Source organism: Filicampus tigris, chromosome 3, assembly GCF_054856515.1.
Source record: "Filicampus tigris isolate MCC_2025a chromosome 3, RoL_Ftig_1.0, whole genome shotgun sequence".
NCBI classification, from domain to species: Eukaryota; Metazoa; Chordata; class Actinopteri; order Syngnathiformes; family Syngnathidae; genus Filicampus; species Filicampus tigris.
In genome coordinates, this window is record NC_141219.1 from 5,282,164 (window position 1) to 5,307,153 (window position 24,990).

A 24,990-nucleotide genomic window follows, 5' to 3' on the forward strand; every position below is an offset into this window, starting at 1 on the left:
ACGGACAACTTTCTATTAGGCATATTCAGTATTTTTTCGGATTATTAGCGAGTTATCACCTTTGAGGCGTCCCTGGCTGCTCTTGAGCTGGAGCGCGCCTTCGTGGACCAGGCGTCGGCGCAGCAGGTCCTCGCGGGCAAAGATTTGGCCACTCTTCATCATCATGATGGACTTGCTGTCGGTGCGGCTGTGAAAATCCTTGAGGCGCCGCCGCTTGTCGTGCTCGTTTACTCGGCAGTCCACGCCGGCGATCGCTTCCTTCACCAGGCGCAGCGCCTCAGACAGCTCGTCGTAGTCGCCGTCGCCCTCTGCGCCCGGAAGAAAACGGTTGAGTCGGTGAGAATCCAAGGAATTGTTTGCTTTCTCTTTGTGTGCTCATTGTATTTGACGCCACCGTGGTATGGTACAAGTAACAGTGGTAAAGAGACATACTATAGAAAATTGGTACAGTGCATACGGATTTTTTGTTATAGCCTGATTCCCTAGTGAAATACTAAAGTGTGCTTTAAAAAGCTGAAGTGTGTTTTAATAATTGTAAATGTGTTTAAAGAGGAAGTCAACCCAAACGTTTACTTTACAATATTATGTTCGGCATTCTGATGAATATAACATTTGTGGAATATGATTTAAGCAGTAAAATCCACCTGTTTTTGTCCAGCTAAGGGGGCGGCCATTTTGTCACTTGCTGTTGGCTGAAAATCACATCACAGTTGCTCAGGGCTCAGGTAACAACCAATCATAGAGCAGCTTCAAAAAGCAGGTGAGCAATTAGTCGTTACCTGAACTCAGAGCAACTGTGACGTCATTTTCTGCTGACAGAAAGTGATCAGAATGCCCCGTTTAGACTAGTGGAAGCACATAGAACAAATTATAAAGTATTTTTGAGGGGTTGGCTTTCAACTTTAAAGCATGTGGGAGGGATAAAGCTAAAATGATTTTTTTTAAATGGTTTCTCTATATTGCTGACTTCCTCCTATAGCGTCTGGAATGTATGCCCCACGATAAACAGGGGTTCGCTCTAAGTGTCTAATTTTGTTTTCTTCCTAATTCTACACGCAACACCCAAAAACGACAGCATGAATGACTTCAGGTTGTAATTTCTGTCAAAGGTGCATCAAAAAAAGCATTGAGCGAAGGTTGTGAATACTTATGTTTATGTAATCGCTTTTGTCTGACCTTTAGTGTGCTGCAGGATCCTCTGAATCAGCACAGGGTACTTGGTTATCCTCTGGGTCACCAGCAGGATGCACTCTGGGATGCCGAGACGCCGAACAATACTGCTGCTCATCTTTTTCTGATTGGAAAAAAACAAAAAACAAAACATAACCTTCAACCGGATTGTCAAAATTGATTTGAAGGAGCCCCTTTGGGTGAATTCCGCTGCTTGTACTTTGACCAACTCCAACCAGGGAGGAGGAATAGTAAGATGGACGTACTTTGATGAAGGCCTTGAAGCGTTTGTCTTTTGTCAGAAGGTCCTTGTACAGGTTGACAGCCTCATTGTGGCGGCTGCAGAATCGCCCGTAGATCCTCTTCATGCTGTCGCTGTTGCATCCCGAGAACTGAACAAAGATTGGGTTAGAACTTAATTAAAATCACTTTGCAGAGAAACGGCTAATTAAGTGTGTGTGTATATATATATATATATATATATATATAGTGTGGGCTGAAGAGTGGAACACAATAAAAAAATACACTATAATATAATAAATTACAAAATAAGCAGAGCTGGGCATCGTGTGTGTCAGTTGTTTTTGTTTGTTTTTTTTTCTTTGTTTGGCAGCGCGTCTGCTCGTGCGATTATGTTCTCGGTGACGACGAGGGACGGGCCGGGACCACTTGGGTCGATTGAATATGCAGGACGGAAACTCGGGGACGGAGAACTTTTTTTTTAGTACCATACACTTGTTTTATTTCCATATTTTTCTCTCATAATTGTATTCCTTTATTTTTTAACTTATCTTTTTTACAATTTTTTTTCTTGTAACTTTAAGGACTTCTTATTGCAACATAACATTGCAACAAACATGTAACTTTTTGTCAGCTTTACCACTTCATATTTTTTATGGTGGTAGTTTAACTTTTTTTCTTATAACACTGCCACGGTTTCTTGTAACTTGAATTCAATTTGAATTTTTTTTCACTGAATATTGTGCTTTTTCTCTTCTTCTTTTCCGCATAAAATTAGACGCCCCAACCCCCCACCTTTACTATTTTCTTTTTAACTTCTTTTTAACTTTTAACTTCCTTTACTTGTAGGTTTACAGTTTTATTCTTCTACGCTGGGGATGTTTTTCTTGCAATATGACTTATCTAAAATCTTTTGTACTTTTCGCCCCCAGTGTGGAATTTAGTAACTTTTAACGACATAACTATGTCAGAAACTTATTTTTCTTCTATCCATTTTATCACTGCAGTATGTATCTTTGGAACGCAAATATTGTTCGTGGGTCAACGGGACCTGCTGCATGTTTAGTTAAATATAAATACCCAAAAGAACAAAATAAGGCCAGTGGTTTATTTGAGTCATTTTCTTATTTTAGGTTGCGTTTGTTTTTTTCTTGGAACTTCACTCCTTTGGCATTTCAACTACATTTCAGTTCCACTGTTTAGGTTGGCAGTTTCACGATTACATGTTGGCATGTGAACAAGAGCGCCTGACATGGGGGACGGATTTGAGGCTGTCCGTCTCACTCACCTGGCTGAGGAGAATGTCCCCTATAGGGTGGACGATGACGCCTCGCTCCGAGCGCCCGCCCTCTGTCTGGCTCTCGCGCTTCCTCTCCAGCAGGCGCAGGAGAAGCTGCGTGTGGAGCTCCAGCAGCTCGTCCAGGGCGGGGAAGAGCCGCTCCAGGGTTTGTGGCTCCAGTTGCACCTCCTTTTGCAGGCCCTTGCTGTACACCTCCGACATGATGCGCAGCGTTCGGATGTGGTGCATCTCCGTCTGCATCAGTTCTGCCATATAGTAGTAGTAAATAATGTCCTAAATTATTCAAGAATATTTCTTTTTCTTGAGAGCTCAGGAACAGTTATACACATAAAATGCTTTAACAGGCTTGTCTTGGGCATGAACTACGGTGGAACCTAGGTTTATGAACGACCGGCTTGCCCAAATTGGTCGCAATATTCCACACTGCAAAACGACTCCCAAAACAGTACCACTTCTTCATAAACAAAAGAGTATTTTCATTTATTTCTACATTGTGCAATATTTTTTTAATCAGATTGATGATTAAAATTGAAAATCAGATGTGGGTAATCTGTGCAAAGAAACACTTTTGATGCATCATTTTGGAAAATTAAATTCAAAACTTTTTAATCGATCGATCGGCACTCACAAACTTCGAATTTTGTTTCTGATTCTGAATTACTTTTTGTTAAAGGATGAGCTAATTGTGGGTATTTTGCCAATTTTGTTCTGATCCGACTGTGCCTTTTTTTCTTTTTTGGACACACACGTAGCGGCTTCATCTTTCATATCGTTTGAGCATGAGCATGGTGGTGGCATATACGCACCGTAGATGACGTCCTGCCTCTTGACCAGGTTGCGGTCCAGCTGCTGCAGGTACTGCTGCTCCACGCCTAAACTCCACGAGTCGGCCTCCATCTCCTTGGCCTCGCCCTCGAACTCGCCCATCAGCTGACTGTCCATCATCTCCGTCCCTGCGACAGGCATCAGCAAAACTTCCAGTTTACCATCTGTTTATTTTGGGGAGGGGGACATTCATAAATGTATCCCTCATAAAGGCATCGTAATGGGGTCTCCATTTATTTACATGGTTGCGATGGTGTGTAATGACCTTCGTCAGTGAGCGATTCCATGGACTCTGTGACCTGATTCGTCCTGTTGAGCGAGTCGGTGGACTGGGAAAGATAGCGCAGGCCCTTGATGGGAATCTCGTCAAACACTGGACTAAAGAAAAAAACACACACTCTCAAGTCAATGTGCGTAAATTAGCAATCGATGCAGTCATTGCGGAAATCGTCCTGACTACTCACCCAGCAATGTTGCTAATGGACAGACTTTTGGACAGATTGTTGCCGTGGAAAGGCATGAGGCTGGTGTGGCGGCGCGACTGTGGCAAGGTCAGAGATGAGTGGTCCTCTGGGGACAAGATGGCTGACCAGGGGCGTTCCCTCGTCCCGCAGGCTGGACATATACAGAAGCAAACCATTCAGTTAGTGCCAATAACATCACAAAGGATCCCAGAGGAACTCCTTTTAGGCTTGTGGTTTAGAGGTGACAATGTAGTAAGTAGATCGCAGAGAATACAACCAAGTCATACTTTTTATACCACTAATTTAAAAACTTTATTCGAACTCACTACTGAAATAGTTATTGATGCCAAAAGTATATATTCAAAACCAATGCACAGAATATAAATGAAGGAAATAAAAAAGGTCAAATAAACTTGAAAAATAAAAATGTAAAGGTCTAAAGACTATTTCAAACCATTGATATAAAATAATAAAACATTCCAAAAACATAAAAAAATAAATAAATAAAAAATCAAGGCCAATGAAAATACTGTATATAAATCCAGTAAATCCAGTTAAATAAAAAGTACAATTTAAAAAAAAGGGAGGGGGAATAAAAAAAATTCAAAAACATTCATGCTAAACAATTTTAAAAATGTTTTTCAAAATATTTAAATCTAAATTAATTTAAAGCAGTCATGCAATAGAAAGGATTTTCTTTTAAAAAGGTTCAAATGAAAATGGAAACATTAAAAACAGAAAAATTGAATTTGAAGAAAAAAAAAAATATAATAAAAACAAAAGCTGGCATAAAAAATAAAAACCTTTTGGGGAAAACAGTCTTGCATGTAAAACCTAATGCTAGCGCTGGCGTTGTGGCGTCAAAATGCACTGCACCAGAATGGAAACCGTTTCAACCATTTCTGCTGATTTGACATCTCTTTGGTGTACAATGTTGACATTGCATGTGTACATAACGCTGATGTACATTACTGCACGTTTAAGCTGCGTTTGATGCTCGCAACTCACATTTGTTCCTCATGGTGACACCAGGGAAGGAGCTGGAATCTGGCATGGTGCTAAACTGCTGCCTGGGCAACTGGCCAGCATTAAAAGGATCAGAGAAAGTGAGAGTGAGAGAGAGTATGAGAGAGGGGCGGGTGGGGAGACAGAGAGAGAAAGCGCAGAGGCAGCGTCAATATTGGCCCACGAGACGACATGCAAAGGTATCAGTGGAGCTTTTTTACCTTCATCTTCACCTTGGCGCAAACGGCCAGGCCGTCCCTGCAGCCCTTGTGCACGCAGGCGTTGCAGTCTGGGAAGAAAAGCGGGAGAGCGGCGGATGAAAAAAAAAAAAAAAAGGTGTGGTGGATGGAAAACCGGCTCGCTAATGAAAAGCAGATTGTTGCGCGTGATGCAACACGGGGGTAATACTGCGGGGCGAATCTAAGATGGCTGACATACACATCAGCCATTGCTATGCATGGGAAAGTTTCTCAGTCATAGGGACTCTGCCAAAGTGCGATTTGGTCTAGAGTTTGGAGGACAAACACACTCTTGTTTCCAATGGAGACTCGCACATCATCTGGCTTTCTCTCTATTGAAAAGTGCTAAAAAGGTGCACTTAGAGAGGATGAAAAGATAAACAATAACATAAGTTACTCCCTCCTAGTTCAGGAGCAAGTAACTGATTGGAAACGCTCATATAAAGTACATGACAATGACAACAGAAGCAGGGGGGACAAAGTCGGTGTGACATTACTGTTCTATAAAAAAAATTCTGTTGTTTTTTAATAACTAACAGTTCATTTATTTGTCATCCGTACTACAAAGAGGGATAGTTAAGTCAGTGTCACTGAAATGCTTTATCACGTGAGCAGCTTTCAAAGAAACAGTTTAGATACTTTTCCGTAATCATTTTTTTGTATTTTTTTTTTGTGTGTATATTTTTGTATATTTATTTAAAGGACTCATTGGGGCCAGGCTATTAAAACTCCCGTTTAAGAAAACGTAAACAAATTCCCCCGAACAAGAGTTTTAACCTTTGTTTTTTTAAACAGCATCTTCCGCGTGAAAGTGCACACTTCCTACTTTTACAATGATGTCAATGCAAGCGCTCGTCTGAGTTAAAGTGAAAGAAAGCGTTACGTGTTTCTGTCACATGTCAGGGAAACATTCAGGTCTGGTGTGAATTTCTTTTATTTATTTATTATTATTATTTGCATTTTTATTCTTTTCAAATGTAATTATAACGTGTATATATATATTTTTTTTAAATATTTTTTTCAATGCATTTATTTGGGGTTTTTTTTGGCGGGGGGTGCTTTTTTATTTTAATTTTTTTATTGTTCACTTAAGCAGATTATGCAACACAGCCTTATTGCTTTGGAGTCCCACGACTATTTTCTCCTCTTAAACGCTTTTACGAGGGCCTTTTTTTACGGCTTCTTACAGAGGCAGGCTCCGAACATTGCTTCAAACTCGCACAAAAGAGCGACTGTGCGAATGTCTGAATGTTTTCCAGGCCGGCATCTGCCTGGAAACACCCTCCGAAGCGACGACAAGCACAATGACGGGACATATGAGCAGAAAGCTGCTTTCTGCTTTTTTAGACTGTTGTGCCAAAATCTTGCGCAAGCAGTGACATCCTCTTTCTTGCTATTTCCTTGCCGCGTTGATCTCTTTAGTCACATAAGCCAGACTTGTGATTGATCCTGCAGCTGTTTTTGGACATTAAAAGCCAATATGGTGCTAATGACGAGTTCATTATGAGAGGTCGATTCTTGCGCAACAACGTTCATTTTGGCTTAAACTTTAATTTTTTGTTTTAACTACAAATGAAAAATATTAAAACAAATGAAAAATATGTTAAGTAAAACCACTAAAAATGCAAATATAAAAGCATACCAATAGAAGTGATAAAGTAAAATAAAAAAGTAAAAAAGGCAAAACATTGGGGAAAAAAAATACAACAAAAAAAATACTAAATGAATAAAATAGATCAATGAAACAAAAACATTTAAATACAAATACAAAACACAAATAAATTAAACAAAAATAAAACAAATATATTGAAAACAAATAATACAAAAATAAGGATTAAAAATAAAATTTAAAATTAAAAAATATCAAAAACATTTAAATAAAAAATATGAAGGTTCAATTAAATGATAAAAATGAAATTATAACCAAATTAAAAAGAATTGAAAAATGAAATTTTAAAAAAATATACTTTTTTTTTGTAAATCAGACTACATTACAAAAAAAAAATCAGTTGGCATCTAAGACGGTGAGCTGCAAACTCTGCCTATATTAATACAACAACTATGTCATCATATTCAGAAACCGCTGTCTAAAAAAAAAAAACAAAAAAAAAATCCTTGTACAGGTGAAACACAAAATCAGGAGGACATGTGATGATACTTACATGTGCACTGGAAGAGCTCCTTGCTGCTGAGGACCTTACTACAGTGGCAGCAGTGGGAGCACAGTGGCACCTGGCCGGAGCCCAAAGTGGCAAAGTGATGCCCGTTGACCGCCTTCTTCTCCTTCTCCTTGGCCTCCTTCTCCTTTTTGTCCCTATCCTTTTCCTACGCAGATGGAGCACACCAACAAACAAACACAAATAGTGACTTTGGAGCGTCAAAGCAGGAAAAAAAAAAAAAAAAAACACGCCTCGATGCTTGGAAATTCCTCGTCGGATTCCAGCTGAGCTGCGTTATTACTGCCCCGACGGGGGGTCCTGGAATATTAAACGGCCCATTATTTACGCCAAGAACTAATTGCCTCATTACATGAAATAGTGCTTCTTGTAGTTAAACTCACTTTGGGCGCTTTTCACCATCAAAACGCAACACGGGCTTGACCCTGCGTGTTGTCTACAAAAAAGAACAAGACTGCAGAAATGTAGGAGGAAGGAAGCACCTGATGCACATTTCCTCTTTCTTTTTACTACACGAGCCGCTAAACTATGGGGGCAAGTAGCACTTTTTTTAATTACAAAGCGTTGCAGCTGCAAGATGCGATGAACGAGTGAATCATTGAAATGATTGTCCAACCTTGGCGCCATGCTCCGCCCACATTTGATGGCATCCATTGTGGCTCTGGTCATGATGCAGACGGGCTTGCTCACATTGACAATTTTTCAAGTAGTTCAGATTGACTTGGTTGAATAAATTCACACTTGATGCGTGAACAGACATCCAGAGACCGAAGTATTTGCACACAAACAATAAAAAGTACATTTTCCATAATATGGCCCCTTTAAGTGAAAACCACTGTCGTCAATGGTTAAAGAATGATACGGTGTAACATGACTCTGGCTCCTCCCGGGAAGTGTGACAGCTGACAGAGACGTTCCGTCTGGGAATGAGTTTTTCCCGACCTTTCCCTCATCAGGCACTGTTATATAGACAGAGAGAGCGAGAGCGAGATGACGTCATCCCTCTGCCGTTTGGTCATCGCAATTCCAATGAAGTGATGTGGAGAAGAACAACAAGAGCTCCTATTCTCACGGCTTGACGTCACATAGCATCCACCCAAACCCAAAGGAAACCGACACAGCAGAGTTTCCAAAGCTCAGATTAACAAGGCAACAGCGCCGGGCACAAATCTCACAAGAATGAGAAACTTACAGTGGAAAATCTAAATCTGGAAAGTGAGACCAATTTTTAGGAAAAGTACATCCATTAGAGCAGCACAAAAACGCTCAAGTGTGACCTCACGGTAGACTTCTGCTCAGTCAGCATCAAATGAATTAATTCCACAGCCTGAACAACATAAAGAGACTGGCCTCACAGGCGCACGCCGTAATATTGCCACTGCAATGGTTATCTTCTTTTTTTACACTCTTATCTTATGCCAGTGCATCATTTTCGACAACTCCTTGCATGAAGTCACCAGACTTCACTTCATTTCCATTAGCGGGGCAGGTTTAACACCCTTCTTTCTCCAAAGAACCTTGACTGCCTGCCAGATCTCTACCAGAACCTTACGGCGTGTAGCTGTCGGCTGTCAACCAGCGCTAGTTACTCTTCAGCTACATAATGCTGCTAACAACCACCATTTTATTTACCCTTCATGAGTTATTGATAAGCACGAAAGGCACTCCATAAATATTACTACGACGATTCAGCGAACCTTCCTCTGCACCTCTTTAACCGCAATGCTGCCTCCAAACATCAAAGGTTGAGTAGGTTTACTTGATTTTAGTTTCACGATACAGCAATTAGCTTCTTTTTAGACTTTTGCGACAGTTATAATTGCTAAAAAAAATTAATTAAAAAAAAAAAAAAACAGCTACTCATCACTGATTGACTTCTGCAAACTTGCATCTGCACTTCCTGAAAAAAAGTTCACCGATCAATAAAAGGTGAATAGTTTTACATTAACTTCTGTTGAAACTTGTATGACAAGACAAAAATGTTGCCTACTGCTATACATGAAAGTGATTCTCTCTACACTCTCTCTAAACTGCTATGCCTTCATCACCGGTCTGGTGGATGGGCAGTTTCATTTCATTCTACCATTGCGAGATGTTTATCTTCATTTAGCACTTGCATGACAGTGAAGACCGTTCAAAAGAGACATTTAATTTTTGGGGGTTTTAGGTCAAGTTCTTGACAATAAGATACTAAAAATGTGACTCAAAACATTGCCTGCAGGCGTTGACGTTGGTGAAATTATTTCGGTTCACATTGTTTTCAACTCTTTTGACGATCGGACTGTGTCGAAACTTGCACTTCCTGCCACAACCGCTGTTTGACCAACAATGAAACACGGCAACGAGTCTCTCCCAAGTCTGATCATAGACTAGACGTTTTCCACCACAGGCTTTGTCAAGAAGGAGAAAAAAACCCACAAGGGAGCACACATTAACGACATTTTGAGCCACCTGAAAGCTACGTTGGAGACGTGGCTGCAAAGACCATCAACGTCAGACGCTCACACCCTGGTACCGTTGACCCGGCCCCCCTACCTGGTGCCAGCCCTTCCACCTCCTCAGCGAGAAGCCATGGCTCCGCATCAGCCTCCTGCATGACATCGCTGAGTAGCGACGGTGGCTACAAGGAGCAGCGAGACGCCATCGCACCAAGTCACAAAAAGGAAGTGAGGCTGCCGCTTCTGCAATAAGCCTTTAGCTGTTGACGCTGTGACGACACCGCCGCTTTAACAAGCCACTTTGCACATGGCAGCTCAAAGGCCTGGTGAGGTGGCCTGTCTCTTTAAAAATGACATGACTGAGGTAAGGTGTGAGGAGACGGTAAAAACCGCAGACGGCTTCCTGCTTTATTTCCTCTTCATCCCCTGTGACGCCAACTATTCATCTCTAGAGTTTATAGCCATTAGAATGTCGGCAGAGCTGGAGTCTATCCCGGCTGACATTTGGTAATAGAAGCGGGATACACCCCGGACTGGATCCTATTCAAATGCAGGGCACATACAAACAGGCAGTGACACTTACACTCACACCTATGGACAATTTCAAGTCTTCAATGAGTCAAAGGTGATTTTTTTTAAAAAGCGGGAAGTGAAAGTTTAGTCGGCCTCGCAGACGGACCGCCGTTTAAAATTAGAGGCGGACCGGCCTATAGACGGGTACGATTTCTTTCCCCCGAAAAAAAAAGACAAATGACTGACGACGGAATGGTACCCAGGCTGCAGATGGATGACGAATAACATGACACTCAATTTTTAGTAAAATGCCCAGCTCTGAATCCAAAGATCACTTTTGGTGAGGGAAGCGGGATACAAACAACATGAACGATTCACAACTCAGTTGCAGGGCATGTAAACAAACATTTACAGTCCACCTATGGACAAATCAGTCTTTTTATTTTATTTTTTTTCTGTGACAGGAAGCTGAAGAAACCATACAAACTCCACAAAGGAAGGCAGGAGCTGATACTCAAAACCATAACCTCAGAACAGTGATGCAGAGGTGCTAACCAATATAACACAGTGCTGGCCGTGGCTAACTATACGTTCCAAAAAGGCGACTGCAATGGTTTTGATCGATCAGGAGAATTTAGTGAGGAATCACACAAAAATTCTGGTGGGTGCCCTCACCTTAGTCTTCTTGTACATCTTGTTCTTGAGGTAGCTGAAGGTGCGGCTAACTTTGGTGACACCCTTGCCCGCCTCAGCGTCACTCCGCAGCGGCCCGGGCTCCTCCTCCGATATGCTACACAACAAAAAAATTGATAGATGCCATAATTTTCAGACTTTTAGTCACACCAGGCAAAAAAAAATGCACCATCCAAAAGATAAACAAAGATATTAAGTCGCTCCGGAGCATAAGGTAAGTCGCACTTTTGGGGGAAATTTATTTTCGCAACCACCAAGACCAAGAACAGGAGAAGAACGACTCCTTTGTAGCGGTAATGCATAAATAGTATTTGACGTAAGTAGAAGTGAAGGAAAAAGAAGTAGTAGTTGTAGTCATGGCAACTAATGTGCAACGTATCACTAGTTTAGCATGCGGCTTCTGCCACGACAAGGATTTATTATTTACAGCACCAAAAAGTGTAATAAGAGACCAGGATTCAATACCTTTGGCAACAATGTGATGCGGGATTCTAGTTAAGACTAGCCATTTTAAACTCAAAAGAACGACTTGTCTGCAGTTAGAAGCGGAAGTTTCAAATGCAACCGGAACCCGTTCGTTGCCATCAATACGGTTAGACCAGTCCAAGCTTCAGTTTAACTAGATACAAGTCACACCTGAGTATACTTGTAAGACACAAGACCAGCCAAACTATGAAGAAGAAAAAAGTGACTTGGTACACATGACATACAGTACATAAGCACCCACCTTCTTGTGTCCTTTTGTACAAAACTACCCAATTTTTGGTTTGTTTTGTTCAAAACTACCCATGTTTTGGGTAGGTGGTTTAAACTATGTGTTATTTTGAACCCAACTGTTTTTAGAGAGTAACGGTTAGAGCGGCACTGACCTGTATGCGAGTGATCCGGACGTGCTAGAGAAGGACCTCATACCTGCAAAGGATAGGAGTTGGTCAAAAACGCCATCATTTATCCCAGGATATCTGCTCTACTAAAGCAAAAGCATTAGGACTGGTGGTGATCAAACCTACAGGGTAAGGAAATGGGGGAGAAAACCAAGCAGTTTTCACTCACACAGGACCGGTCAAACCATGCTCGCGCCCAGGTATGGAGTCAGCTACGTTTGGCTGCAATTCCCCTGCATTGGCACACTTGGAAGTGGCGGCTTGGTCACGCACGCGAGTATCCCAGGTCTATTAATGCGACTGTTTCTTTGCCAGTTCTTGCGCAACAGAAATAATCCGAAAAACTAGAACAGTAAAAAAAAAAAAATAAATAAAATAATAGTCCACTACACGCTTGCACCTGTAATGCACTACTGAACAATGTCTGTGATAACTCATCTGCCACCTTGCATAACAGAAATAAATGTATTCCACAGAGTCAAAAAAAAACTCCAGAGCCAGAACTATTTCTCCGGCTTGGTCCAAGTTTAAGGAGGAAAAAACAGGGTAGGAAATGGTAAAATCCATGTTCTGCGGTCCCCGGAGCGTTTGGGTTAAAACGCTTGCGAGCGAGATGCGTAACCTTCGAGTTTGTGGGCGGAAGGCCAAAACAAAAGCACTGTCGCTAATGTGGCACTCAGTGGCCAAAGGCCAACAGATGACACCGTTTAGGCTCGCTGCCATTAAGAGCTGATAAACAAAGGCTCAATAAGATCTAATGGCAGAACATTTACAGAATAGGTAAGATATGTTGTGAAGACAAGATGTGTTGCATCATCCGTTACACTGCCAAAGCGAAGACCAGATACAGCGCTTCATTTATTCACATTGACAACCGCGAGCGAAGCAGAGATACGATTCTTCATCTGTTCATTATTATCTTGCCAAAGAGCAAATAAAGGCAAGACCCACACAGGACCATCAATATTGGGACAATAACAATGTGTATCTTTTTTGCCTCTAAACAATACCGCAATGGATGCGAAATGAATCAAACAAGATGTGACTTGACGGCTGTGCGGACTTTCGTTTGTGTGCATTCACATCCAAATCAGGTGAAAGGTGTCGGAATTACAACAGTATATGCCGCCCACTTTTTAAGGGATTGAAAGTTAATAATCATAAATCAAACTTTCACTTTGTAATACCGTACTTAGTTGCAAATCCTCTGCGCTCAATTACAGCCTGAATTCTGGCTTGTAACCCTCTGCCAGGCCTCGACGGCAACAGTCTTTTCAATTCATGTTTGCGTTTTCCCTTCAGTTTTTTTCTTCAAAGTCCGATGCATGCTCAATCCGATTCAGGTCAACTGCTTGGACTTGACCATTTCATAACATTACACTTCTTTGCCCGAAAAGCCCCCTGTCGAGGATTGTTCGACAAATGTCAATATGTAGCGTCTATTGTCAATCCAAATCCAAACCGGCAAATTTGGGGGAAATCTCGATGACAATCTAGCTGAGCTCCACAAAAAAAGTAGACTGCTTGACCTCCAGCAGACTTTTATCGAAACAAGTCAGCATAAAGCACGAGGAGCATTTTTTGGGGCTGAAATTCATAATTCATTTTTTCCATGTATATTTTAGCTCTCCCTCTACCTCAGCCAACCTCGCCTGGACGCTGGTACATTTTGCTGCACAGGGACTTCTTTAAAATAGTTCAGTGTCAATTTTTTTTTTTTTTTTTTACATGGACAGATGAGGTAAAAACAGTATTTAAAAGTTAAAAATGTGTAGATAAAATATGTATATTAGTTTAACTTTTAGAATAAATCGGTGATTCTCAAAGTGTGGCGAAAATCACTGCAGAGCCGGTTATTTTTTGAGGTGTAAAAAGTCTGAGAACCCAAATCTATTAACATGTTGTTTTTTTTTATGAAATAAATGAACAAAATAAGGAATATATTTAGAAATTTCAATTAACAGATTCGGGGGGGGGGGGAAATGAACATTTTCATGTTTTAATTACATTATTCATAATGTAATACATTTGTTTCAAAAAATATAAATGGTGAAATGAAAAATGTTAAATGTACATGTACGATACTTCAAAATCAATCGAATTATTGGATGAGATAAATATATTAGATAAATCATAGCAACAAAAGGGCTCGCTATGTGTAAATACAAGGTGAGCTGAATTAAAGAACGGAGCATGCCGTAATTGGTGCACGGGCCACAGTTTGCGCACCGATGCTGGATGCACAAGGAGCTGCAAGGGTGTCTAAGGGTGACGTCACACATCCTGATGGCCTCGGCTACAGCGCCTAGCGCGTTCAAATACTTACTGAAGTTATCATCATCGTCGCTAGTGGACGAGTCGCCGTAAAGGGTGTGAGACTTAGATTTAGTGAGGATGGGGGAAAGGCTGAAGGAGAAGGAAATCCGCCTCCTCCGGCGCAGATGTCCCACCACTGATGAGGGGGGGCAGGTGGGAAAAGAACCAGAGCAAGCACTCAATGACAAATCAACAACAACCAACAGCTTTTTCTGTCACGTTGCGGACAATGACATGTTTAGAAAGCATTGTTTTATTAAGCGGTGCCTGCCCTAATGAACTCATTAACTGCCGTTGACGAATTTATTCGTCTTTTCGCAATGCAGCCATTCAATCCAGGAACTTGTATATTTTTCAATTTTTTTCAAAGGTTAGGGTAAAAGAGGGTCTGAAAATGTCTTGCAGTGGATGAGTTAAACACCACACCTCAACTAGATTTTTACACCTCATAACAAATCGGTAGCTTACTGGCATTTAGCCGTACTTAAGTATAATTTAATCAAATATGTTTAAAAATATGTTTCTTTGTTTGTCTTCTCGATTTTGACAGTTTTCAACTTTTTATTTATTTATTTTTTTATTGCCATATTTCAATTCAGCCACTCACCGTCAATGTCTCTGTGGCTGATGGCGAGCATGGATACAGACTTGGTGAGTGGCAGGGTCATCGGGGGGCAGCTGTTCCTCAAGGGACGATAGCGCCTCGACTTCTGTCGTGACAGGACAGTCGAGGGTGTGACCGCAAAGTAAAAAAAAGCCAAATGCGACAAACGGGAACGACTTTATGAGAGCCGACCTGCTTTTCCAGGCCGCACGGCGGCCCCGTTTCCTCCTGCTCCTCCGTGAGCGACACGAGCGAGCCGCGCTCATCCATGTCGCGCTGCAGCATTCTGGAAGGCTCCAGAATGCGGGGGCCTTGACTGGCCGGGCGCCGTGCCTCCTCTTGGCTGCCACTCAGGCCCTCCAGGCTGTAGCTGTGCGGACACAGAGTGAGAATATTACGGCTCGCTGTCATTTCAGAGTAATCAGTTGGATTGTGGGCTAAAACATGACAACTTTTTCACAAAGTCGACCTATCTTTTTAGACACAAATTCAAATACAATATATCCAGCGCATGTACATTTGTACAATAAAGTTGAATACATTACACATGAAGACTTCAAAATTAAAAAAAAAAAAATCGAATCTAAATCAAATAAAAAATATATAAATAAATGAATACATCATGTGAAAAATGTTTGGTGAGAAAAACAATATCAAAAAGAAATATAATGAAATAAAGATCAATAACTGATCAATAACTGCCAAGTGCCATGATCTACCTTTAAGCTGAACAGGTGAAGAATATAAACCCTATTAAAATATCTTAATAAAGAGATATTTAAATTATTTTTAAAAAGATAAACTAAATGATTATTATAATTATTTTGGTAGGGTTATAAAAACATAAACTATCTTCAGCAGGGTTAAAATTGGAAAAAAAATGATCCAAAATAAAAAAGATACAATTTAAAATGGAATTACTTTTTTGTAAAATCCCGTATGAAGTTACTGTTCTATAGTAACATCAAAATGATCATTAATTAAGTGTTCAACAAAACAAAATGTTTCATAATTTAGACTCTTCAAAGCAGGCACCTCCTGCCAGATCTCAGTCTGCTTTATGATGTGGATGACGCTTTATGACCTGCCATGACTTTCAATTCACAGCTGTGCATTACAAGAGTTTAATAGCTTGAATTTGTTGACCTCTTAACGTGTTTGAGACCATTTGAATGTGAAGGTGTTGACAAGCCCTTGACTGTGTATATGTCTATGCGTGTATATGCATATACGTATTTTGTTGGCGTCAGGCCAAAACCTCTTAAGTCACACACGCGCACACACATGCCGACCGATGTATTGGAATTCCGACCATTACTGCGATTGCATTTCTTTTGAAACATGCTAGTGTTTCTTCTGATATCAGTGGTCGCGACTCACGAAAGATGATGCAGATGATTTCGACAGCATTTACATGCAAGCAGGGGCCGCTGAATAGAAGAATCCAATGGTGGCAATCACGGGGAGGAAAAACACGCGGTTACATTTCAGGATGAGCTATCCCGGCCGGCTGCAGCGCTGATAAATCTCCCTTATCTCCCTCCCAGCCCTGAGGTTTTGCATGGCACCCCATTATCCAGCAAATCACCGGCCCGTCACATCGGAACATAATTAACCTCAAGTGGACCAAAAGCGCCCGTGACTTGGCTGATTGTCGGAGACCAGATAAGCGCTCACCTATCCTCGGGGAGTAGGCCGCTAACGTATCCCGTCACACTGAGGCCTGCTTCCTGACATTATTATCACACAGCGCTTTGCAGAGCCCCGAGGTCGTCTGCCAACATGAATCAGAACGGCAGCTGCTAACGCAGGCCGCTGACTGACTGATGGAAGGGATGAGTGATGAGTACGCGAATGCAGACATGGGGTGCCCCATGACTACGACAAATGGAAAGAAAATCATGCTGCGCGCTTCCCACAATGGTAGGTGCCAAAAAAAAAAAATATATATATATATGAAATTTAGCTTCACCTAGGATACCTACTTTCAACTGGGGCTCATTTGAGTGAATTTGTAAAAAGTACAAGCCTGGAAGTCGCCCAAAATGGCAGACTTCCTGTTCAATTTCGGACGTGGGTCCTTGAGACTTTTACGTGCATCTTGTTTTGATATAATACTGTACATGTGTCCATGCCAATTTTGGGTCGATCGAAGAAACTGGTGTGGGGGCTATTTTTTTTGTTTTTTTTTTAAATAGCCAAATTGTATTTCAGGCATGGCTCCTGAAGACTTTTTCGAGCGTTCATTTTCATCTGCTTTACCTTGAGTCTATTGTTCTTAACCATTTTGACTAGTTTTTTCGCTATTCTCAATCATTTTCAACCATTTTTACCAATTTCTGACCATGTGAGGTAATATTTTTTTCTTCTATCATTTACTGACTTTTTGGACCAGTTTTCACATTTATTCAAAAACATTTTTCACTCCTTTTCACAAATCTTTTGACAATTTTTGCTCATTTTTATTTCACTTCATTCATACCATTTCTGACCATTTTGGACTGGTTTCACCTATTTTTGTTTTTCTCAAACATCTATATCACTTTTTTTTTTTTTTTACTGAGATCTTAAAAATATCTGTTAGACACTTTTCATTTAAGTGTACCTTTTTAAAACGATTTCCACTCATTTCCCATTTTGGAAATGTTCACTTTTCTACCATTTTCACTCGTGTTGTGATGATTTTTTTTTTCACATCCAGATTCCTGACGTCACCACAGCATGTTTCGATACTAACAGCCTACAACAACAATCACGAGGACATCTATTCTCTCATGTGTGACCATATAAGAATAGTAATTGCTATGAAACACTACCCTTAGACCATAAACGCTTCTCATTCCCTGTATGTGTATGTGCGTCCGTGTTTAAGCAGCATGAGCTAGATACAAAACACTAGCGTGCTTCTTATGCGTTCTGAGCAGCAAAAAGCACGTTTCTCACTAGAACAGTTGTCTGCGGGGAAAGAGCAACAATGCATTGGTTGTTTGGGAAAAGGTCTATGTGCGAGAGGGGGTCTACTAGCGCTATAGGGAGGCTATATGGAGCTACTAAGTCACACAACGGAATCAATGCAATGAGATGGATATACCTTCTCCTGTGAAGCGTCAGTCTCCCTTTGCAGCTGGGAGGTGAAGGATGAAACAAAGATAGGAAGTTAAAGATAAACCTCTCACTCCTTTTCCTTTTTTCTTTAAAAACAATTTTCAAATTTCTGACCTTCCCCCCCCCCCGAGTCATTTTTAATTATTTCATTTTATATATATATATATATATATATATATATATATATATATGAAGCTATGTTAAACAGACAAAAATATTTTTGTTGAGCATTTTCACTCAGTTGGCATTTTTGAACATTTTTAGTGATTTCTACCATTCTGACTCATTTTTATCACATACTTCTTAGTACAAATTTTCACACATTGACGGACAATCTTTATTCATTCTCAACTATTTTTAAAGATATATTTTACATTTTTTGATGACTGTCATGCTTTTTAGGGAAAAAAAAATTTTTTGGCTAATGTTCACAAATGTTTGATAATTTGATGATTTTTTTTTTTTTTTACTTTTTTCTATAATTTTCTTGACTGATGACCATTTTCACTCACTGTTTGATATTTTCCGCAATTTTCGGGGGACATTTTTACTGACCGTTTTCACTTTTATTTTCTATTTTATTTTTTGTTTAAAATGTATTTCACAATGCATTTTTGCCTCATTTTTTGATGTCTTTCTATGTTTTTGTATGTAAGCTCCCCTAGAACATTGGCGTATGAATTATTCAACTGTCACGACTCCCGCGCCAAAATAACAAATTTAAAGCTGCCTAGAATCACTGGCGCATCTCAAGTGGTATCCAAGTTCAGCACCACGTCCGAATGTGCCTCCAGCGGTGTCTCACAGACAATGGCTACGCAGCTGCCAACACCGAGGGACAACAGCGAGCCGGCGTCAAGCTCAAATAACAGAGACTCTAACAAGCGGTTGATGTATTGAAGACAAGCCGTCTGCTTCTCTTCTGTTCATACCCGAGGAAAAATACATAGAGTAAAGAAAAAATATGAAAATGTTTATTTCTTTAAAGACCTTTACTGAAAACTAAAGTCAGTGGTAATCTGCTAACGCGCTCCCACCTAATAGACAGCAAACTATGTTCTGATAAAGTTACAGCAGACACATGCGTGTCTACCTACATCCTACCATCTATCTGCGCCATCTAACTACCAACATCTCCTATCTAGCTCCTTAATAACACATCTCGACCTAATAACTACCTGCCAAACTATTTACTAACTATAGGTACCACCTTCTTCCAACCTTACTGAAAGTACCTACCATCTACAACCTCAATTCCATTGAAGTTGGGATGTTGTGTAAAATGTAAATAAAAACAGAATACAATGATTTGCAAATCACATTCAACTTGTATTTAATCAAATACACTACAAAGACAAAACGTTTAATGTCCAAACTGATAAACCTTTGTTTTTAATCAAATAATCATTCACTTTGAATTTCATGGTCAAGTAAATGATTATTTGCTTAAAAGCTATGAATAAAGTTTATCATTTGGAACATTAAATATCTTGTCTTAGTAGTGTATTCAATTAAATATAATGGTTTACAAATCATTATATTCTAGTTTTATTTACACTTTATACAACATCCCAACTTCAATGGATTTGGGGTTATATCTTTACCTCCCAAACTATCTACTAAACAATCATCGACCTACCCACCAACCTATCAGTTATCTGCACCATCTAAAGCTTGTATCTCACTGAGCCGCGAAGGTTTGCAAGTGTGTGTGCGCATAGCGAATGTTTTTTGGGTTTTTTTGTCAGGGTTTCCAAGACATTCGCCACACATTCGCAAACAGTTTTCATGGCTGCAAACCATTTTTCTCGTCGCAATCAAATTTTGAACATGTTCGCAATTTATTTGTGACAAGAAAAAACGTTTGAGACCATTAAAATTGTTGGTGATCATCTTTGAGACCGTTTCCGACCTCGAATGAACCCTAAGTAAAAAAAAAAAACAACATTCGCAAGGTGTGCACACACTTGCGATTCGTTTGCAACCCGCTACCAAACACTTAACATACAAGCGACGATATGCTATTCTGCAAAGAGACCAAAACATAGGAACATGAGAACAACTGCCCTCTCACTTTGGGACCATCTAATGGCTAGGCGTCCTATTCCTTTTTCCTACATGCAACATCAATAAGAATAAGTTGTAGGTGTAGTGTTTACCTCCTCTGGTTCATAGCAGGGCCCCCTCCGTTGTTCTTCCCAGGTCCCCAGCTGTGTCGGCGAAGAGGCGAGAGGGAGCGCAGGCTGCTTCGCAAAAGACAGCGCCGCGGCACCTCGGTCACTCTGTCCTTGGCCTCCTCCTCGGCGTCCCCAACGAGACCTCCTCCTCCGTCTGTGGCGGAAACAGTGGCCCCCGGGGGGGCGCCTTCCTCGGGGCTCCAGCCGCTGCTGCCCGGGCCGTGGCTGCCTTCTGGGCTGGAGCTGGATGGGCCCACGCTGGCCGTGTCGTCCGTAGACGAGCAGGAGATGGACACCTCGCTGGTGCTGTCGCCGCACGTCACTCGCTCGTCATTCTGGAACAATTTAGGTGAAATGACATTTTGTTATTTTCTTTTAGGATTATTAGAATTGTTTTTATTATTTCAATCACATGACCTCAAAGCATGCCTATCCAAGTAAGCCTGAACTGTCTTCAATTGAAGAATCGTTATGCTTGTTCATACAGTATAACATGGAAGACCAGTAGAAAGTTGAATTTCCATTTTCACGTTTCTGTCAGTTGTCACACATTTTTTCAATCATTTTCATTGATCTAAAAATCTCGTACTGATTTTCATATTTTGGACTATTTTTAATCATTTACCCATTTTTGACCATCATCACCATTTTGACTAATTTCTGACTATTTTCAATTGGACAACTGTCCCTCCTTTAAAAAACATTCACCTATTTGACTATTTTTACTCTTTTTTTTTTTTTTTTTTAAGCTTTACCAGTCTCACTTCTCCCTTTTTGACTGCTTTTCCATTTGTGATAAAGCAGAATGGAAACTGCTTTAATTTCCCCTGAAGGCATTATAATGCATAAAATAAAATAAAATTAAAATTAGTATTACATTTTCACTCATTTATCATCATTTTCAGTTTTCTATAAAAAAAATTTTTTTAAATCGCTTTTTTGATGATTTTCACAAATGTTACTATTTTTTAACCATTGCCTCAACAACTTGGAAAGCTTTTTATTTAATTTCCGTAGATATTTTCAAAATGTTGCTACCCCATTGTCACAAATTGTTTTTCCTACAAAAGGTGTACATTTTCCGAGCACTGCTCGATTTTGGCCTTGTGGTGGCGCTACTGGCGAAAGGTCATACCAGGTCACTCCATGAACATGACCGTTTCGAGCACTGCTGAATAATATTCGGTGCGGTGGGAAATGGGTGCTGCATGCAGACACACGCACGCGCACATGCACACATACAAACGGTCTATTAAGAGTTCATTTGAAGGTGTGAGCTCTCTAACTGTGGCCTATTGTCCCACCAGCTGCGGCGCAAAAAGCCTGTCACAGAGACACTTCTGTCAGGAGAGCCAGTAGTGAGAGGTGGGCTTTGTGCCAGCAAGCCTTACTTCCTCTGGGAAGTCAAGAGAGATCACGTGACCGCGAAGGTTCATTCAGGCGAGCCACGTGACCGGCCGAAGATGTTTTAAGAGGTTTTAATCATCTCCCAGTTTAGGACATAATGTTGTTATCCTCGCACAGCACGGCCGGGAGAAGATCTAAGCGCACGTGACTTGCCGAGGTGTCCGCAAGCTGGTCGCGCGTCGATAAACTCACGTCTCACTTGGTTGCCACGGCAACACGTTGTGCGCTTTGTTGGTAGAACTGCGGCCTTAAAGGGCCACGACCCACATATTTCCTACCTTTACACAGTTTGTGTTCGGACCAAGGTTAATATAGTTAAAGTGGAAGTCAACCCATACCTATTTTTTGCAAGAATATATATTCTACGCAAGCCCACTAGTTGAAACAAGACATTCTGCTAAATATTGCGTTTGTGGAATAAGAGTTAACCCACCCGTTTTTAGCTGTCGACTGAAAATGACATCACTGGAAAGTACAAAGTAGTTCACTGGTGCATGCAACACAAAACGTGTTTTTTTTTGCAAAAGTTATATTTTCCTTATTTTCTTGAGAATTCTCCCCTTTTTTTTTTGCTTTTAATTCCTTGTTTTTACTTTTTTACTTTCATAATTGTTTTCAGTGTCTTCTTACATTATGCAGGTGCTCATTTTGGTATTTAACCAGATCGCATTTTTTCCAACCTGTCAATAGTTGCTACTGTAGTTTAACTTTGAAAAATAGATCTTGTGTTTCACAACGGGTGTCTTTGCTGCAGTGGCTCAAACCTTGATAAAGACGCTGTCATATCCCACCTCGGCGCTCAGCAAGCTCTCGACGTCGCTGCCCGAGTCTCTGGGAATGGTCGAGGAGCAACAGTTGCTGCTGACTGTCCTGCTGGACAAAGCAGGCAACGTTGATGACCGCGAGGATCCTGTCAAGACAACAACTTACAATGTGAATGGTCAAAATTCAAGAGCTTGGGGATAAGGAAGTTAAATGAATTGTTCTCAGTAACTTCCTTCTGTGAACACAATAGGCAAGTCTGTTACGCAGGAGGGTGAAACGAGTTCTTGAAATGTGAGAAGGTGTGAAAGGACAAATTAGCTAAATGGCCGACTGTCTTTGACCATAAAAAAAAAAAAAGCTTTCTGGTGTGAAGTGTTAAGGGAAAAAAAACAGTAGTTGTAAGGCCCCTTTCACACTGCTCACATTTTTATCATGACACTGTTGTGAGTAAAAATTATCAACAAGTCACTTTTCCCCACTTCCAAGGTAGTATCAAAGGCGTTGCCCCATGAGGATGGACAAAGTTTTCTAATTCTGAACGTGAATCTAATTGAGAAAGAATGTCCGCTGGGTTAAAGGCACAAGGTCGCTAAATGCCGAAAAAAAAAAAAATTAAAGACTTTCAGAAAAATTAAGTATTTCTTGACTTAAATACTTGTTTTTAATTTTAAAAAGATACTCTACCTTGCTTTTACTAGGTTACTTGTTTTTATGAAAAATAAAGACAATAAAAAGTATTTGATCCTTCATCATACAAGTATTAAGAGCAGCAGCTTTTGTACATTTAAGGAAATAAAGGAAGAGGAAGAATCCACAAGAGCCCAACAGAGAGCTTTCTTTAGCCGGTGTCCTGGCACAAAAAGGATGACATCATGTTTCTCATTTTGCATCATTTCTGCGAGAGAGGAAGTTTTTCTTTGTCCTCCCACAGAGCATTTTTCAGTCCTGAGAGGAAGTTTGAGGTCGTTTATGTGTGTTAAGGCCTAGACAGACCAAAAAGACGCTGGCCAACAGTGACAGGTGCTTACCCCATGTGGCGTCCGGCCGGCTATTGGCACGTCACGCTGGAGGAATACGACGCAACGACAGACAGCGACGCGGACCATTAAAGTACTTTCTGCGCATGTGTGAGATGTAATACCCTTCCATACGATCGGCGGCGGTAGTCACCATTTCCCATGGTTAGAAAAATCCAACTGGAAAGCTGTTGGCCGGGGGCGGATTATAAAAACGTAAACAATGCATTCGGCTCTATTCTTCGCTCACGATGAACTCCCATCACGTTCTTGACACGGTATTGTGAAATACTTACATTGTCAACCTACGCCCTTGTACTTGTAAGAAGATTAAGGCAGCGGAGGCGTGCTCACTGTTTTTTTTCGCATTTGTCAATTCCCGTTGGTGCACCGAGCGCTGATTTGCTAGCTAACAGCCAATCAGAGTGACCAAATGACACGACTGGCGACGCCGATTCAACATACGTAAACGCGCCCAAGACGCTTACAGACGGGTTATGACACCACGACGGTGGCCACTACACCAAACAGACGGCACATTCAGACGCCACGGCCTCAGACGTCGGTTTGGTCTATCAGGGCCTTTATACACACTGGGGACCTGCCACCCCTATGGAAACAAATGGGGACAGTCCCATTGAAATACAGTAGAGGTGTTAAAGTCATGCAGTTCCTCCAAAGTCAAGGTAGAATTTTCATGGAAGATATGGCCTTTTGTTTTTGCAAAATTTTTTGTTGGTGTTTTTTAAGTTTTGTACAAATGAACACATGTTCACTGCCCTGGCCGCTCAGTACAATATGGATAAATTGACAATTACTTGAAAAATATCATGACAAAAGTACATTCGAGTCACTCGTCGTCAAAGGGGCCAAACACAATTGACTTGTTTTTACAGTTTAATCCAACAGTAGTCGATGTGCAGCCACACAACAAGATCAATGCATCACACACGAACTGATTCATTCACAGATATTCTCACGTCAGACGGAAAATCTCACAAAACCCTTCAAGATTAAATGTGAATTCAGAGTAAACAAACATGGCGGACGAAGAGGCGAGGCAGCAGGGGGTCTCAGATTGTGTCTTGACAGTGGCACTAGTTTGTAGATTATTTTTACCGGAAAATAGCGACACAAAAAGAAAAGACCCCGCCCTCTGTTGCCATTCCTGTTGCTATTCCCACCGCGCTTCCTCGCCGCCAGGTCACCTCGCTTTCTGATTGGCAACCAGCTGCGTGCTCGTTTGTCCTCGGGGCATACCACAAGGTGCAAAATCGGGCCAAAACAATCCAACATGTTGAATATCCCCAATTTGATTTTGGGCACCCTCCCGAGCGGTCGAGATCAATCTGAGCACACCCCACACATCAGGATTATCTGACAAAATTATCTATGGAGCCATTACTAGAATCGTGGCTGAACTACAATTGTCGGGAGGGGGGAATTCGGGGCTAAAATTGGACTGATTATCCTGCGCTGTGAACCGGGCTTAAATCGACAACACATATAAAACAAGAGAATGTAAACGATAGCATACAATACACCTCACAAGACTTCAGATCATCTCTTGGATTAACGATTTGACGATACAACAAAAGGGTGCCCGTGATGGCAAAGAGGCAAAATGTGATGAAAACATAGTGATACACAAT

The 24,990-nt window shown here is 41.0% G+C and overlaps 1 protein-coding gene across 9 annotated transcripts in view; it reads right to left on the reverse strand.

The window, feature by feature from the left end:
* The window catches only part of akap13a (A-kinase anchoring protein 13a), a 94,482-nt gene that overhangs the window by 13,615 nt on the left and 55,877 nt on the right, over positions 1–24,990 (reverse strand). For 4 of the 9 annotated variants that reach the window (XM_086025246.1, XM_086025243.1, XM_086025244.1 and 1 more), the window contains exons 11-28: positions 22,322–22,467; positions 20,133–20,485; positions 17,960–17,992; positions 15,061–15,238; positions 14,872–14,974; positions 14,275–14,400; positions 11,934–11,976; positions 11,047–11,161; positions 7,406–7,568; positions 5,226–5,293; positions 5,008–5,077; positions 4,000–4,150; positions 3,777–3,913; positions 3,517–3,663; positions 2,699–2,955; positions 1,437–1,562; positions 1,177–1,294; positions 60–308 (exon numbers count right to left, since the gene is read on the reverse strand). In XM_086025246.1, the coding sequence (XP_085881372.1) occupies positions 60–308; positions 1,177–1,294; positions 1,437–1,562; positions 2,699–2,955; positions 3,517–3,663; positions 3,777–3,913; positions 4,000–4,150; positions 5,008–5,077; positions 5,226–5,293; positions 7,406–7,568; positions 11,047–11,161; positions 11,934–11,976; positions 14,275–14,400; positions 14,872–14,974; positions 15,061–15,238; positions 17,960–17,992; positions 20,133–20,485; positions 22,322–22,467 (2,583 nt within the window). The remainder of the gene's footprint in view (positions 1–59; positions 309–1,176; positions 1,295–1,436; positions 1,563–2,698; positions 2,956–3,516; positions 3,664–3,776; positions 3,914–3,999; positions 4,151–5,007; positions 5,078–5,225; positions 5,294–7,405; positions 7,569–11,046; positions 11,162–11,933; positions 11,977–14,274; positions 14,401–14,871; positions 14,975–15,060; positions 15,239–17,959; positions 17,993–20,132; positions 20,486–22,321; positions 22,468–24,990) is intronic. The other 5 variants (XM_086025249.1, XM_086025247.1, XM_086025251.1 and 2 more) reach the window with 5 other exon arrangements.